General features: G+C 36.8%; 2 protein-coding genes across 2 annotated transcripts; both read right to left on the reverse strand.

Annotated features, from left to right (window-relative positions):
- Positions 1–2,013: 2,013 nt before the first annotated feature.
- On the reverse strand, positions 2,014–10,217 carry LOC111434496 (B3 domain-containing protein At3g19184-like). The gene is made up of 7 exons (XM_023071908.1): positions 9,908–10,217; positions 9,707–9,808; positions 9,498–9,538; positions 9,247–9,409; positions 8,884–9,090; positions 2,408–2,624; positions 2,014–2,246 (listed from the first exon to the last, which is right to left on the reverse strand). The coding sequence occupies exons 1-7, from the start codon at positions 10,037–10,039 to the stop codon at positions 2,236–2,238; spliced, it is 873 nt and encodes a 290-aa protein (XP_022927676.1). The 5' UTR covers positions 10,040–10,217; the 3' UTR covers positions 2,014–2,235.
- A 5,184-nt stretch (positions 10,218–15,401) lies between these two features.
- LOC111434501 (cyclin-dependent kinase inhibitor 7-like) lies at positions 15,402–17,423 on the reverse strand. Its single transcript, XM_023071916.1, has 4 exons — positions 16,821–17,423; positions 16,354–16,406; positions 16,071–16,250; positions 15,402–15,937 (listed from the first exon to the last, which is right to left on the reverse strand). Exons 1-4 carry the CDS (start codon positions 17,139–17,141, stop codon positions 15,868–15,870), a joined length of 624 nt encoding a protein of 207 aa, XP_022927684.1. The 5' UTR covers positions 17,142–17,423; the 3' UTR covers positions 15,402–15,867.
- Positions 17,424–17,845: the final 422 nt, after the last annotated feature.

Below are 17,845 nucleotides of genomic sequence, written 5' to 3' on the forward strand. Positions count from 1 at the left end.
CAGTGGCTCAATCATAGGAACTCCAAGGTTAAATATGATTTGTGTTCGAGTAATTTTATGCTGAAAGTACTCTGTTGGTATGTGGGGATATCTTTCATTCTTATAAGTTAGGAGTAAGAAACATACGTCAGAGTCGTGAAGTACTAAATGATCGGAAGAAAATGTTGAGAATTCTAGCAATTATATCTAAGACCAAAATACATACAAACACGAGTACTTTCATCATGTTCAAAATTACCTTCTTTTTTTTTTTTTTATCACTCCCAAACAATTCGAAATCTTCATGTTGCCCGTTCCAAAACCAATGTTCTATAAAAAATACATACCATCTATAATAGCAAACTGTATATCCGAAATGTCATATATGTAATGATAAAATATGTTATGATATGTCATGATATATTATGCTATGATATGACATGATATGTGTTGAAATAAGGAGATCTATGATGCACAACCTTCATATGTCATGCCATGGAAGCTATGTTATATATGAAATATTGTATAAGAATTATGTACGCATAATTATCGGGTATAAGGTTTGTCTTGCATAATTTATTATGTCGTGATGGAACGTATGTGAACTTCATGCATAACTGTGTGTTCACGTGTATCAAGATATTTCGCCCATTATGATGAACATGGACACATACACTATGAGACTAATTATGACAAGTATATTCGCCATGATGATATGATAGTCGATATTCCCTCCAAGTGTTCAGCAACAATCCGTTAGCTAGTGCTAGCCCGACCAACAGGCAAATGGGGTGTGCGAGCCCGCCTACTGAATCCACATTCCATGTATGAGTCGTATATAGAGAATACTATACATTCAATTTAGCTCGAATTGGAAAGTCGCCCAAGAGAATGAAATAATGTTTTAAATGATAGGTCCCGCCATGTTGACAATAGTGATATCACTTATTGAGTAATTTAAAAAATACTCAAGCCATTTGTTATTCCTACCTTTCAAGTAAATGCAAGACACCACAATACAAATGACGTAGATGATGTGTGAAGACCATCAAACCGATGCTCGGGTAATTCATTTCATTTCTCATGTCTTTTTGATTAATTTAAGAATATTCATTTCATTTCTTATTTGTCTTTTTGATTAATTTAAGAATTTTATTTTTAACGTGTAAAAACAAACACGTCTTTAACATTTAAAAGTTATTTTTAAGCCCTTAAAACCCACATGGGCGAAAAGAATTTTCTTTTTCTTGAGACATTCCTATTTTTAGTTAAAGCCCCACACAACACAATTAAAGTTGAATGTGCACTTCGATGGAATGACTTTAATGGAGAACGTGGAATGGAGACATTCCTATTTTTAGTTAAAGCCCCCACACAATTAAAGTTGGAATGTCCACGTGAGTGGAATGACTTTGATGGAGAAGACGATCCACCCATGTTAATGCTTGGACAACAAAACTACGATTTTCCTGATAAAAAATTCAATTTCACGTCACCGGAACTAGCACATAAAAATCAGATTCCACTACATTCAGGAATATGCAGATAGGGGCTCATCAAGATTGATTTCATCCGAACAAAGGAACAGCTTGTAGACATTTTCACTAAATCTCTAGCACAGGTGAAATTTGAAGAACTTCGCTTGAAGATCGAACTTCAAACAATAAGATAGATATACACAATACTTGAGATTGTTAGATAAATCCCTGTTTTTATGTTAAAAGTCATTTTTAGTTTCCAAATGAGATGATTTAATTAAGTTGTCGCTCCTTTCCATTTTTAGGATATAATTGTTATTTAAATATGCCAATGAGAAACAGATCCTCCTGTCTTCCGAGCAGAATCTTAAATATTGTCATCTCGAGTTTTTTCTTTTTTTTTTTTTTTTTCTTGTTCCAGCGGTTTTTCCTCAGACAATTTCAGCAAATTGCTCCATCAAATAATATCAGAGCAAGGTTTAATGTACCTGTAGTATATCATTGCGGAGGAGCCAACTTTATCAGAGCAAATAGCTCAATTGGTTAGAACAGACAGAGGTATCTAACAGCATCATTTCCAGAAACTCGAGCGAGGGGTTGCTCCATGTCATAAAAAACAGGGTCATTTCATTAACATAACCTGATATTACAATTACAACAGTCCAGAGAGAGAGAGAGAGAGCTAAGACTGACAATTACCTGAAAGCTCCCTTGTTTTTTCTTAGTCAAAATGCCATGGATACTTCTAATAAACAATGTGGCAAAGCCAATGTCCGAGTTACTTCTTCCCTGCCAGAAAAAAATGAACAAATTACCAGTGAATACGAGACATCAAAATTGAATGCTGATTACTTGTAAACTCAGTAATTGTTTGACCCTCTTTTCAGGCATCCATTACCATTCAAAAACATGTGAACAGCAACACTAAAAAACGCATACGAAAACCAAACCTTTACTTGCTGATCTAGTACTTCTTTTGCCACTCTTTTCGAGTTGGGAGACCTCGGAATTCTCGCATTTATCTGATTTATCTTCAGAATTATTTGCCATGATTTTGTGCCCTGATGATCTGGTACTTCTTTGCCCACTTTTTTCCGACTGGGTATCATCGGAATCCTCATTGGTATCTTCTTTGTCTTCCAAATTGTACGCCCTGATGATATATACCTATGAATGCAAGGTTAAGCTCATTACTAATATTTACTCAAATTTCAGACAGGATTCGAGCAGTGATGTTAACAACTTCAAAGGGGAAGACATTTTTCGTGTCATTTATGTGAGATTCCAAGATTGAGAACTGAAGATTCATCTCAACCTAAAGCCTGCGCTTGAAAAATGAATGGTGAAATCTTGAAATGTGAGTTACAATGCTAAGTCAATTCCATAATGATATCACGAGGAAGAAAAAATTGAGTTACATTGATGAACACGACTCTCCACAATGGTATGATATTGTCCACTTTAAGCATAAGCACTCGTGGCTTTGCTTTGGGCTTCCCCAAAAGGCCTCACACCTATGGAAAGAGTATTCTTTAATAATAAACCAATGATCATTTCCTAAATTAGCCGATGTGGTGTGAGACTTTCATCATCCAACACTCAAGAATCTGCATGAACCGTCTTGAGTATCCCATCCTGCCACCCCCACACTACCAAAATGTACTTCCTCTTGTAATTAGGCGCTGCTCATGGCAACAGAGAGTTTTGAATGTTTTGAAGAAGCTGTTCCTCTTGTATTTAACTCTCTTAGATATGATTTATATTTCTGAGACATGTCGAGGATTATTGGGAGTAGTCTCACATTGGCTAATTAAGAGAAAGATCATGGGTTTATTTATAAGGAACATTGTCTCTCTTGCTATGAGGCCTTTTGAGAAAACCAAAAGTAAAGCCACGAGAGCCTTCAAAGAATTGGAGAAGGGACAGACACACAAATTAATTTTATCTCCTTTTTGTGGTGTTATACTAACTTGACACCATTTTTTTGTTATAATAAAAAAAAAAAAAAATAACACATTTCTTGCTACAAATCAGCTACCACTCCTTTCACTAATTCCACCCCTAAAAATCAGTTTCACTACTTCCACCCTTCCTTTCACATATCCAGGACTTTTTTTTTATGGAGAAATAAAAACACAATAAAATAAATACTAACAGCTATTTTTAACCAAAAACTTATAAACAAAATAAATAAATAATAAAAAATAAGTTTATAAACAACCGTCACTCCTGGTTTAACTAGAATGTGACTTTTTTCAAGTCAATCTTCTCTCTTTAACTCCAGGAATCGTTGTCTTGCTAACCGCTTTGTCAGAATATCCGTCAATTATTCATGTGTTCACATATTCCAATTCAATAGCTTTAGTTTGCACACATTGGCGAATAAAATGAAATCTGGTATCAATGTGCTTACTTCGATCAAGGTAAACATGATTTTTCGCCAACGCTATAGCTGATTTGTTGTCAACATAAAGTTTGGGTTGTACTTGCAGTTGACTGATGCTACTCAAAATCCCGCCCAACTATACTCCTTGACACGTTCCAGCAATTACGGCTACATACTCAGCCTCGCATGACGACAAAGCCACCACCTTCTGCTTCTGCAATACCCAGATTATTGGATTTACTCACAAATAGTAAAACACTCCAGTTCTACTATTCCTATCATCAATATCGCCAGCCATATCATTGTCGCTAAATCCTACGAGCTCCACATTCGATAGCTTCTTATAAACTCAACCAAAAACTTAGAGTACCTTTCACATACATCGATATTTGTTTTACTGCTGTGAGATGTGAAGTTGTTGGTGCCTCCATGGATCTACTCATCACACCAACTGAGTAGGCTATGTCGGGCTGGGTATTAACAAGATAGCGTAAGCTTCCAATAACACTTCTGTAAAGTGTTTTGTCAACCGCAGGTTCTCCATTCCCATGTTTGCTCATCTTCATTCTTGGTTCCATGAGAATCGAACAAGGATTGCACTCTCTCATTCCTAGCTTCTCTAGGATTTTTCTTGCATATCCGGCCTGACATAAAGTGATTGATTCACTGCTTTGTCGTACCTCAATACCCAAGTAATAGCTCAAAAGTACAAGATCGTTCATCTCAAATTCTGGTGCATCTCTTCCTTGAATTGAGCTATAACTTGTTTGTTTGAACCGGCTATGATTAAGTCATCCACATATGTGCCAATTATCATTGATTCAACTCCATTAATTTTCTTGTAGAGAGCATATTCCTGTGGACATCTCAAGTGACTGCAAACATTGATCAAGTTTAAAGTTCCAAGCCCTCGAAGCCTGTTTTAATCCATACAAGGCTTTACATTGTTTTAATACCATGTTTGGATTTTCCTTGTCAACGAACCCTTCTAGTTGAACAACATACACCTCATCTTCTAACTCGCCATTCAGAAAAGCTGTCTTCACATCCATGTGATGTACTTCCCAGTTCTTAATGGCTGCATAGGCAAGAATTAATCTCACTGTTTCTAACCTGGCCACTGGTGCAACTTCACTGTCATCCTAAACTGTTGTGTCTATCCCTTTGCCACGAGTCTCGCCTTATGTTTCATTATTTCTCCATTTGGATTTTTCTTCAATTTGAAAATCCATTTGATGCCAATTGCTTTATGATTCTTCGACAAATCTGTGAGTTCCCACGTTCTGTTCTTTTCAATGGAGAGAATTTCAAACTTCATGGCATTCCTCCAGTTTTCATTTTTAGCAGTTTCCTCGTATGAGGTTGGCTCCTCTATAGAAAGAAAGCAAAGGTCCATTGCTTCTTCCTCTGCTTCATTCAGTTCTCTATAAATTTCTTCGAGAGACTTGAACTTTTTCGACGTCGACGAGCTTGATAATGATGCATTTGAGGTATTATCTGGCGTTGATAAAGTTGAGGACAAATTTTTTCTTTGCCTTTCATCTGGATCAACTTCGATTTGTTCAATATTCCTCTCCTCTATTCTACCCTATTTTTCTAAAATTTGAACGGTGAAAGTTCCTTTTTGTTCATCATCACCGTTTGTGATTTCTTCCCAACACCACTTTTTCTCCTCTTCAAACAACACATCCCTGCTCACAATAATTCTGTTCTTTTGTGGATCCAATAGTCGGTAAGCTTTGGTTCCATCTTCATATCCCAACATAATTGTCTTCACACTCCTATCAGCAAGTTCGGGGAGGTGTGAATATATATTCTTGGCATGAGCAAGACACTCGAAGATTTTAAAGTGATGAACCTTCAGTATCTTGTCAAACCAAGCTTGATACGATGTACCATCTGCAACTCCTTTTGTTGGCGATCTGTTCAGAATATACACAACAGTTTTGACAGCTTCTCCCCAAAATTTTTCAAGCATCTTTTTGCTCTTTTAACATACATCTGATCATCTCTACAACCGTTCGATTACGCCTTTCTACTACGTCATTTTGCTGTGGTGAAAATGGTGCAGTAAGAAATCTCTTCATGCCTCCTTTCTCGCAATAGTCTTTAAAAGCAGTAGGTACGAACTCTCCTCCACAGTCCATTCTAACGCCCTTAATCTTCTTGCATTTCTCTACCTCCATCCTGATCTTGAACTTCTTACATACCACCAGTGTTTCAACAAAAACACCCACATAAATCGTGAAAAATCATCCACCAATAACATAAAATATTTGTTATCTCCATAAGTCATTGGCGAAATAGGTTCACATAGATCCCCATGGACGAGATCCAGTGACTCCTTCGCACGATATGTTGTTGTTTGCAGAAAAGAAGTCCTATGCTGCTTTCCAATTAAACACCCATCACAGAATTGATTGACCTAGGTGATTTTCGGCAACCCTTCAACCATTCTTTTGTCATTTAATTGCTTTAAAGAGTGAAAATTCGTCCATACCTCGCGTGCTAGAGCCAACCATCGTTATTGATATTACACACCAGATCCACAAGCTTTAGCTTTGCTACATACAATCTGTTGGATTTTCTAGTCACCATATAATCAAGCTCCTGATCCTGTCATATATCTTCATCACACTGTCCTCTATGACAATTTTATTTCCACTCTCGTCCAGTTGTCCCAAACTTATTATATTGCTTTTGAGTTTGGGTATGTAATAGACTTGCGATAAGATCAAGTGCTCATCAATTTTGCATTTGAATAGCACTATTCCTCGACCACAAATGTCTATTACAGAGTGATCACCGAAACGTACCTTTCCAACAACAGATCTGTCGAGCTCACGAAACACCCTCCTTTCTCCTAACATGTGGTTACTTGCTCTAATATCTAGGTACCAGGAATTTTCAGCTCCAATATCTAGGTACCAGGAATTTTCAACTCCAATATTGGCTGGTGGCAGCACTATAGTTTCATTCAACATCACAAAATCAAGCTCTTTGTCACGTGTGGTTTTAATTTCACACGCCTCTATCATCAGCAATGAAGACTCCTCATCCTTTTGCATCTCTATCAAGTTGAGTTTCATCTTTCGTGGAACACTTTGATGCGAAGTGTCCCATCTGCTAACACCCGTAACATTTAATTTTACTTTTGTCGAACTTCTTCTTCTGAGTTTGTGACTCTCCTTCATCTCCTCGATGCCAGTTACTTCTCCCACAGCCTCTCCATCTTCCACGACCCCGTCCCCTGCCTCCTCTGGAACTGCCTTGATCCTTCCCTTCTTTCTTTGAGGATTTTGCATTCTCTCGTCCCTTCCATTCTGCACGAGAAAGGAGAACGGTTTCATCTTTTTCTCCAAACCCTTGCAACCTTTCTTCATGTGCCTTGAGTGATCCAATAATCTCATCAACGGATTTTGTTTTGAGATCATTGAACTCCTCAATTGTTGAAGTGATTTGAAGAAACTTTGCAGAGGTGGATCGTAGAAGTTTCTTAACTACTTGGATATCATCCACTGCATTGTCGAGGCCTCTCAATTTGTTAACAATAATGGTGAGTTTTCCATAATACTCATCAATACTTTCTGAATCACCCATCCTCAACGCTTCAAACTCCCGCCAGAGAGTCTGCGTTCTAACTTCTTTCACTCTTTCCGCACCTAGATTCATATTTTCAACATGATCCAGACTTCTTTGGCCGTTTTCTTAGCACCCAACTGTAGCAACATATCTTCTCCAATACTTTGATAAATAGCTGCTAAAGCCATCTTATTTTGAGGCTATCTACTGTTTTTGGTGATGCAATTGCCTCCCAAACACCTTGTGGTATTTATAGCCATCTTATTTTGAGGCTATCTACTGTTTTTGGTGATGCAATTGCCTCCCAAACACCTTGTGCCATCATAAATACCTCCATCTTAATCGACCAAGCTGCATAGTTGCATTTTGTCAACATTGGGTATTTGAGTGTAACAGATCCCTCCTTTTCTTGAATCCGTACACTCACTTCGTTTGAGGCATCATCTTCTATCGCACCGATGCTTTGACTCCTGTCACTCGATTCCTGTCTCATTTTTTTATCTCTCTCCCTTCTTGACCGCTCAATCTCTAGATGAGACATGATTGAAAACCGACCTTGAGCTTGTAGCTCTGATAGCAAATGAAAGAAAATAACTGAAGGGAAGAAGGGGCAGACACACAAATTAATTTTATCTTCTTTTTGTGGTTTTATACTAACTTGACACCATTTTTCTTATATAATAAAAAAAAAAATAACACATTTCTGGCTACAAATCAGCTACCACTCTTTCCACTAATTCCACTCCCTACAAATTAGTTCCCCTCTTCCACTACTTACACCCTTCGTTTAACGATATCCTCAGTTTTTTTTATGGAGAAATATACAACAAAATAAAATAAAATAAATACTAACAGCTATTTTTAACCAAAAACTAAATAAATAATAAAAAACAAGTTTATAACCAAAAGCCTATGTTCAAAGTGGACAATATTATACCAGGAGGTCGTGGTTTCTAACATGGTATCAAAGATATGCCCTTAACTTAGTCATGCCAATAGAATTCTCAAATGTCAAGCAAAGAAGTTGTGAGTCTTTAAAATATGGTCAAAGGTGACTAAGTGTTGAATAAAAGGTGTACTTTGTTCAAGAGCTCTAGAGAAGGAAGCCTCAAGGAGAGGCTCTATGGTGTACTTTGTTCAAGGGGAGGATTGTTGAGGAGTAGTCCCACTTTGGCTAATTAAGAAGAAGATCATGAGTTTATAAATAAGGAACACTATCTCCATTGGTACGAGACCTTTTGGGAAAACCAAAAACAAAACCATGAGAGTCTATGCTCAAAGTGGACAATATCATACTATAGTGGAGGTCGTGGTTTCTAACCAACCATGCCATAAACCTCAAACTAAATGTGCTAGATTAAATGTGCATAGACCCATAAAACTCAGTCATATGAAAAGATGCTTGGCCAATTCAGAATATTTGAAACTAGGCAATGAATTAATTTTCTAGGCAATCACCTTGAATTCAGTTGGCTTAGTTAAGTGAAACACCAAAGAATCCCCATCTACTAACTGGTGATCAATGGCAAACCCTCTCCAACCACCACTAAGACCTGTTTTCTCGGCAAGGTATTTTGTTTGGAACTCATTTCCATCCTCGTCCAGCAGAGTAACCATTTCATCCTCACGGGGAAGGTGTTGCTTGCAAAATTGAACTGGAAGACCCTATAAGAAACTTCTTAAGACAACATCAGTGCAATAAGTGCCTAATATACATACTTTGTCAAATCATAAGCTTTAAAAATGAATCAAAGCTCACAAAATTCAGTAAAATGATCTACAAAAAGCAAAGCAGTTTGATCAGAAATATCATGAACTGACCAGCCAAAATCCCCCGGTGACATGTGATTGAAGCATTGGCTTCACAAAACTTGGGTATCTAGAATCCAGGCTAGATTGAAGGTCTCGTGCTCTGTCAATAGCATATTGCCTTTCTTCATGTGAAGCATAAACCCGATTCAACAAATCTCTCCGTTGATATGTCCTGTTATGCCAATCATTTTCGCTTTCTTAAGTTAAAAGAACTAAAAGTTCCAAGTAAAAGTAATTTGAAACCACATTTTCTTGCATACCTTCTATAACTTCTGTTACCTGGAAGTGGTTCAATGGGCACCTGCAGAGGCCAATAAGATATGAACATTAAGCTACATTGTGAAAGCCACCAAGAAAGAAACGAACAATCCAAAACAGGTAATTCAAAAATAATGAATCTAAATGCTTAAATTAGGAACTGTTCAATCAGAAAGGGCGTAAAACTCAAAATGAAGAACTCAAAGTCTACCTCCTTATAGTTCGGAGGGGGTTTATCCGCAAATCGGCTGGACCTTCTAACACTGAAGGACGAGATATCGTGTGGTTGGCGAGGACGCTTTAGCTGTTTCGTCTATCAGAATCCATACAAAGAGAGAGAACATGCTTCAAATTCATTATCATGTTGGAATATACATTGGATTATGAAGCATTTTGAACAACGGAAACCTACCGGAGAGGATTTAGGGCTGGAAGATTTCAGAGCATCGGCAAGCTTGTTGAGATTGAGCTCTTCCATCCTCTTCTTATTCTCCTCCAACCTCTGGCGTCGGCATTCCTCGTAAGTCAGGTTCGATTCCACCATTTTCCTGGAATCCAAACAGCACAATCCTTCAATCCCTTAATGCAAAGAGAACAAGAATCTGACCGTTCTAGAGCTGCCTCAGTGAACTGAAGTTTGTTCCCTTCGATTCTCCGGTGAGCGCCAACATGGAAAGCTCTGGCACTAATTCGAATTCAAACCAAGCTTGTTCTGGTTCAGGCTCAGCTGTATGAGCAATGAACAGAGGAGATGAAGAAGTGGATTGGGCCTGGACCTGGTCACAATGGGCTCTACAGATTGCTACACTAAGCCCATTTACTATCCAAGGCCTTTTGGGCTAATTTGGAAAACCCATGGGCTTGATAGTTCGAACTGAGGTCTTCATGGTTGACCAAATTTAATTGTTTATTTTATTCGACCCGACCTAGGTTCGGTGACCGGGTTAGCACCCCTCATCGCCTCTTTACTCGAATTAGATGTGTTACGATAGGTCTCTAATAATGATCGCATGTGTTTGCATTCCTTAACCTCAACAGTGGAGTCATTTATTGAATATTTTTTAACACCTCTCTACGCTTGATGTCGGCATCGCAATTAAAGAACATAGAACTTGTATAGGGTATTTGCATAGAGCATTGTTATTTCTATATTTACCTATGTTTATTTTAATATTTCTTTTGTACAAGACCTTTTCTCAAACATGTAAATCGATGACATTGTTTTATGAAGTCGTTTTAAATGAATGTTTTTGCATTAGTTATGCAAGATCTAATAAAAACCATTATCGACCAAACAAGAACTAACTTACTTACTTCTTGAGTGATAGTTTCACGATCCCAACCCTGCGTGGTCAATCTTCTTGACTATAATTCTATTCTATCGATAATGAAATATTTTCTACTACTTTGATGTGTGAGCGATCAAGTCAAAATGCTCAATAGCATATGAGAGTCAAAATCTCAACGAAACCGAAAAGCATGATCCAAGAGAAGGAAATGAGAGCATTAATGTCTTGATGTCGTACTTAAAATCCATTAAACCAATGTTTTGTCCCGGTTTACCGAATAAATTTTTTTATCGAATTTTTATGCTTTTCTCACATGTTATTATTTGGTAATGTTTTTGAATTCAAAGCAAATAAAATAAAACATGAGAAATCCATAGTATTTTAATATATTTGAATTTGAATTATATTACCATACAACAAAGTAAATTGGAGGAGGTGCGACAAGAGCATTGGTTGATAACAAAATGGGTGACATTATTAGAAACCCCAATTCTTTATTTTAATAAAAGATTTAAAAATTAATTAGTAAATTAATATTATAGGTTTAGCTCTATTATGTATTGCCAACTCATCTGAAAATATTTATTTAATAGGCATGTCACATCATTATTCTACTCATAACATTAATGATATAACTAATAACAACATAATTGAATTTATTTAAAGTTTAAAATTTAAATGTAATGATTCACTTTTTAATATAATAATTTTTAAGGTGAAAACAAACTAAAAACTAAAAAAAAAAAGTTAAGAGTATACATTTTAGGATAAATAAATAATTTTGTGTGAGTACTTTTAAATCATTTTTGAAAAACTATAAATTTAAATCCAAATAACAAATATCTCGAGTTTGCAAATAAATTTAGAGGTCTGACATTTTAGAGTAAATAAATGAAATAATGCAGAAGTATGATCAAAACAAGACAATAGTCTCTCATAATAGCTAACAGTCGCTTTTCGTCACAGTCTTGCACACCTTTACTCTTGTTTGAAAATATTTTAAAAGGTCTGAATATTTAAAATACTTAGTAAGGGATTGGGATTAGATATTCATATACACAACGAAATTATAAAGTAAATTACGGATCTAAATATTTAGAAAAAGGCCAACCAACCTATGACCTCGCTTGAGATAAAACAATTAATGTGTCTTTATCTGAACATGATCAACCATTCTTGGAAACAAAATCCTATCATAATTTTACAATAATCAAGAATTTAATATATTACCCTAGTCAATTCTGATCCAAAACCAAGTATCTGAACAATTAATTTCCAACTTGAAAAAAATAAACTTGTCCCAACTGTGAGATTTCACATCGATTGAAAAGAGAAACAAGTGTCAACGAGGATGCTGAGCCTCGAAGTGGTTGATTGTGAGATCGCACATCGATATGCAAATAAACTCTGAGGATGCATACACTTCCTATTTATTGATTCATGCTTATAATGTTAATATGATTATATAGTGCCATGTGAGACACCATGCACAAATAATATAAATGTATGTATGAAAGTGTAATGTGCTACCATGATTTAAAATGCATGATATCATACATGTTGTATGTCACAAACACAAACGTACAAATGTGTACGTTACAATACAATATGCACTCCTTTCTTTTCGTTGGTAATTCTTATGTCTAGAGGTACATATATAAATCTGCTTAGTGGATTCATGCCTATAGAGAAGTAGTATGCATTCAACCCTCCTCTGAATATACTTTTTTAAGCACATGGGTAGGAATTTGTTAGGAGAGTGGGAGAAAAAAGAGATATAGTTAGTTGGTTTGGTGGAGAGTGTAATTTGAAGTTTGGTGAAAGAGTGAGAAAAAAGAAAGGTAGAAAATTTGGTTAGGAAGGAAGTCCCTTGCTCACAAAGCAACAAATTAAACAGGATAGCTTTGAAAAAGTTGTTGTTCTTCATCTCCTCCGGTGAAGCAGCACCCACTGAACTTCCGGTAAACTACAGAGGAAGATTAATGGAGTGAGGTTTTGCAGAATTCAAACTCAAAAGCTTCAAATATGACTTCAATAACCTGCCTTGGAATCACAGTGATGAAACAGGAAAAGGGCCATTGTGACCCTCAAACGGGTATTTATTAGAGTCTCACGTTTCGATTTAATTAAGAGATTGATCATGGATTTATAGATAAGAAATATATTTTCGTTGGTAGGAGATTGATCAAGAATTGGATTGATTTTTTTACTAGACCAAAAAAATGTCACGTATAAACCAATTCAAAATATATAATTAAACTTACCTTCCGTATACTAGAGAGTTGAATGGTAAACTTTGTTCGATTAAAAAAAAAAATTAATTTTTTTAATTAAAAGAATAAAAAAGGAATAATAATTGGAGAAAGAAGGTGTGGCCGCAGATCCAAAGCAAAGAACGCCGGGAAGACCACCACTCCACGTGCAGAGCTCCTCCCTGCATCACTCCCCTTCCCCTTCTTCTCTATCCAATTTTAAAACTATTTCCTAAGCTTTTTTTACAAATTTTGGAGGCAAAATAAATATTTCTTTTGGTCTTTCGGATAAATGAAAAGAATTGGGAAGATTCTAATGACTTCAAAAATAATTAAATTTACATCAATCAACATAAATCAATTGAATTAAAAATTAACTAAATTTGAAAATATATTTTTTGACTTCTATAATATTTTTAAAATGAGGAAAAAAAGAAAAAGAAAAGCATGAATTGTAATTTTGAAGCAAACAATAAAAATATTTGTGGATCAGACAGGATCATATGATGGGTGCTGCAATGAAATTAATATATACAACACAACAGTAATATTTAATGACCATAAAGACACATTCACACAAGTAAAACAAATTATCTGATTTCACAGTAGAGAGAGAGAGAGAGAGAGAGAGTTTTGACCTTGAATCAATGAAAGAAACAAAAATGAACAAATGTTTTCTTAGTTTGTTTATGATTTTTGAGATGTGTAGCACCTCAACCCAATTCTGCCAATTTCGTTATCCACTCACCCTGTAACCTAAGCTAAGCTGCCTTTGCTCAACAATTAAATGGAAATTCAAAAGGCTTACCCTCTTAAATCTTATATTTATCACACAAATATCTTCTAAATTATCAATTCTAATATGTCTACAAATTTAGGCATAGTTGCAAAGTGGGTACTCCAATAAAATAACCCAAACATCTCAATAAGATAATGTAATATTGTCTCCTTGGACTTTTCCTTTCGAACTCCTCATTTTAAAAATGGTCCATTAGCGAGATGTTTCCTCTCCCTAATATAGAATGATTCGTACTCTCTCCAGCCGAATATAATGATCTCACAGCGGAGACGGGGTGGGGTCTGTAGCTCAGAGGATTAGAGCATGTGGCTACAAACCATGGTGTCGGGGTTCAAATCCCTCCTCGCCCACAACGGGCTAAAAAGGGGAGGACTTTTCCTTTCTGGGAGTTGGAAAATCATGATCGGGATAGCGGACCCAAAGCTATGGAACTTGGGTCTGGGTCTTTTGTCGAAATAGAATGACCTTATCTTTTTATTTTTTCTTTTTCATTATTCATCTTCAACCGAATCGATGTAAGATCTCACAATCTACCCCCATTACAAAGAATGATTCGTTCTCCTCTCCAACGGAATCGACGTGGGATCTCACAATTCACCTACTTATGGGGCCCAGCGTCCTTGCTGACACTCGTTTCCTTCTCTAATCGATGTGAGTCCTCCAATCCACCCCCTTCAGAAATTAGCCTCCTCGTTGGCACATCACCCATTGTTTGGCCCTGATACCAACGGTAAGAGTCCAAGCCTATCGCTAGCAGATATTGTCCTCTTTGAGTTCTCTTTTTCGAATTTTCCCTAAAACTTTTAAATCAGACTTCTAGGGAGAGGTGTCCACCTCCCAACTCTACTATATCTAGTTGTTAAAAGGGAACTCACTCACGGTTTCACGTAGGTGGGCTCTAGCTACTCTGAACCTTCATTGACCTCTAAGGTGTTAATGCAAGGCATTTCTTAAAAATATTCACTTTTTACACCTCACATGCATACACCTTCCTTGCCACTACAAAATTAATGCAATGGGTAAAAATGATATTCTTTTTACCCATTTGATACGAAAAAGAATGGACACTAACAACAAATATTATGAATCATAGGAACTTTTGGGTCATAATGAAATATGAAAACTAGTGAACAGATATTCTTGGAAATTTGGAAAAAGTACGACAGAGAATAATATATGATGAGAACATATTAAATCATGCATGTAATGAATCTTAAATGTAACAAAACTCCACAAATGGAACATCATCACAGGTGACAAAAGAGGTTCCAGTGAAAATTTTGGTTCCAAAGAACAGAAATTGTCTAACCTCAAATAGAAAAATTGTGAAGGACAGAGAATTGTTTACCTTTCGCCATTTCTGTTGAAGGGTGAATCCAAATTAACCGTCTGGAATAGTTGGAAGTGTTAATGGTCCCCGGGAATTGGTTCCTTTTGTTCTTGATGTTCATCTTTTTTTCCCCTTCCACGCTGAGAATCATATCCTGTTTTTACTCTGAAGAATATTCCACAAACAGATCTCAGATCTTAACAGCACATCATTCCGTAACACAAAATTCAGAGATATGCAAAAGGAGATTACACGTTTCCTTTTTTTTCTTCACAGAAAAATAAACATTCAAACAAAAAACACTTTTCTTACACAAAACGCAACCTCAAAAAGTGACAAAAGAACGAAGTGTGATTTAACATGGCCAACATTTGTCGTGAATTCGAAGTGAGAATTACAGAAATCTGTGCTCAATTATGGATGCACGACACAACACAGCTTTGAGTTCATGAAAGAAAATGATAAAAGAAGGACGGCGGCGGCGGTTTCCTTTCTATGGGTGTGTGTGTGTGTGCGCGCAGTGTGCATTTACTGAAAAGATTTAGTTCCGGAGCTTCTTTTGTGGAGTTGGAAGCTGTACAAAAAGAAGAAACTAACAGAGTTTTCCAAAAGGATAGAGTTCCATGTTTATGGAAAATTATGTTCATGAAATCCGAGATAATCCAGATCCCGGCGTGTTTTAGCATGAAGTTAGCTGGTTTTTCATGGCTTCAGACGAATCCACTGGTATCGTCCTTCCAATGGCACATCCATCACTATATCGAAGTTGTACCTGCACAAGATTGAAGGCCAAAAAGTAAAATCAATTGAAGAAGAAGAAGAAGAACAAGTTCAATTAGGTTTTGATTCGACTAAATTCGCCGAATCAGAGATGGTTATCATGCGCATGGAAAAATTGTACTCACTTCTCTGAGAAGCGCTTCTGTTCGTACTTCTCAGCCTCGGCGAAGAAATCTTCAATCTCGAAAATCGGCGGCGTCTTCATCGGACGATCAGTTCGCTTCTGTTTTTCAGTCAAGAAGCTCTTCGCTAGTGTGTCCATTACGCCGGATTCTCCGTGGAGATCGCTCGTTGGAGTGCTCTCTCTGAAATAGCAAACAGAGTGAGAAATAGCGAAAGAGAAGACTAAGCGTTTAGGAATCCGTTTCGTTAGGGGAATTTGAAGGATGATAGTGAAGTGCAATGAACCTTTGAATGCCGTTAACGTGAGTCGACTCTACGGTTTCGAAGCTCTTGGTCGGCTGCAATGGCGCATTGAACATAAATGTCAATAAATACGATTCAAAATACATACAAATTCAAAATCTAAACAGACATTTCGTAGAAACAGTCGTAAGTTTAAAAGGAGTAAAATCGAATTGAATAGAACAACGAAGGAACGAACAAATCACGAACTGTTCATTACAGGAAAAAAATTTCAGGAAAGAGTCAGGGTTATATGAAGAACAAATTCATCTGAATTCATTTTCAACGGAAATTTTAGAATGCAAGACTGATGAACCGGTTAAATCTAATAATCATTTTCTTGTTCTACTCCATTTTCTCGCAATCCAAAACAGAGGAACTCGAAATTAAATTCCAAACTAAGAAAAAAGAACCAACTAACTACAAGCAAGGAAAGAAGTACACTCCTCAACCAAGAATTCGGAATTAACCTCCAGATCTTCGAAGTTCACGGCGTCCTTCAGGCCGGTAGCCTTGCCGCAGTCGTTACCGGAGCTACAAGAAACAGGAAACTGATCCACTGAAAAACCATCACTCATCTCACCTCCGGCGACAACTCCAACGGAATTCCTCTTCTCCAAGCGCGAGACAGACGTCGTCGCATTCTCCAACCACAAACAACCGTCGCTGAAGTCAGACTGAGACGTCGACGGCCTCAACCTCTCCGGCGAACCGGCAATTCTCCTCCTCTTAGACATCCAACCAGCATTACTCGCCGCCGTCCTCACCGCAACTCGCTTACAATCACCCATCGCCTCTCCACCTCCACCTCAAACTCTGCTTTCATTGCCGCTCCCAAACCATCTCTAGAGAGAGAAAAAAAACTAGAGCGAGAGAAGTCTCATGGATGAGAGATCCGTGAGGAAGAAGGGAAAGGTAGTTGCCGCTTACGAAGGTAACCGGCGACGGAGAGACGGCAATGTTGTTTCAACGGTTGAGATTCGTCAATCGTCGAAGGGCGATTTCTAGTTTGTTTATTGCTTCTAACGAAGTCGTTGCGAAGATTTTGGGCAGCTTTTGGAAATACGAATCCTCCAACTTCTTCATAATCATAACAATTTCAACCCTTTTATTTATTATTATTATTATTTTAATAATAATAAAAAAAGTATTTTCTATCCATTTGGTTTGTTTTTTAAGTAAAAAAATAAAATAATAATAATAATAATAAATGTTAATTTTAGCTTACAAGGCAAGAATAAATCAAAAGTCTTATCTAACTATGTTATAATTAGTTTCTTTTAGAAGTAAGAGTTTTTGAAGTGTCGTTTCTAATAATCAGACTAATCGACCTGTAATACAGTGATTTATGCGTTTAGATCTTTCTTAACGAACCCGAGGAGAAATTTAGTGAACGTAAATAAATTATTTTGTATTTGATTATTGTAAGGACATGGTTGGTTGAAGAAACGAGAATAAGAAAAGAGTGGTGACTTATGAGTTTGGGTCCTTGAAC

Source organism: Cucurbita moschata, unplaced genomic scaffold, assembly GCF_002738365.1.
Source record: "Cucurbita moschata cultivar Rifu unplaced genomic scaffold, Cmos_1.0 Cmo_Scf00045, whole genome shotgun sequence".
Classification (NCBI taxonomy): Eukaryota; Viridiplantae; Streptophyta; class Magnoliopsida; order Cucurbitales; family Cucurbitaceae; genus Cucurbita; species Cucurbita moschata.

Coding starts and splice junctions, on each gene's coding strand:
- LOC111434501 (XM_023071916.1), bottom strand. CDS start 17,141: ATGGGTGATTGTAAGCGAGTTGCGGTGAGGACGGCGGCGAGTAATGCT. Junction 16,251..16,353: donor CACGTTAACGGCATTCAAAG/GTTCATTGCACT, acceptor TTGCTATTTCAG/AGAGAGCACTCCAACGAGCG. Junction 15,938..16,070: donor CAGAAGCGCTTCTCAGAGAA/GTGAGTACAATT, acceptor AATCTTGTGCAG/GTACAACTTCGATATAGTGA.
- LOC111434496 (XM_023071908.1), bottom strand. CDS start 10,039: ATGGTGGAATCGAACCTGACTTACGAGGAATGCCGACGCCAGAGGTTG. Junction 9,809..9,907: donor CCAGCCCTAAATCCTCTCCG/GTAGGTTTCCGT, acceptor GGATTCTGATAG/ACGAAACAGCTAAAGCGTCC. Junction 2,625..8,883: donor CTAAGCCAACTGAATTCAAG/GTGATTGCCTAG, acceptor TTGCATTCATAG/GTATATATCATCAGGGCGTA.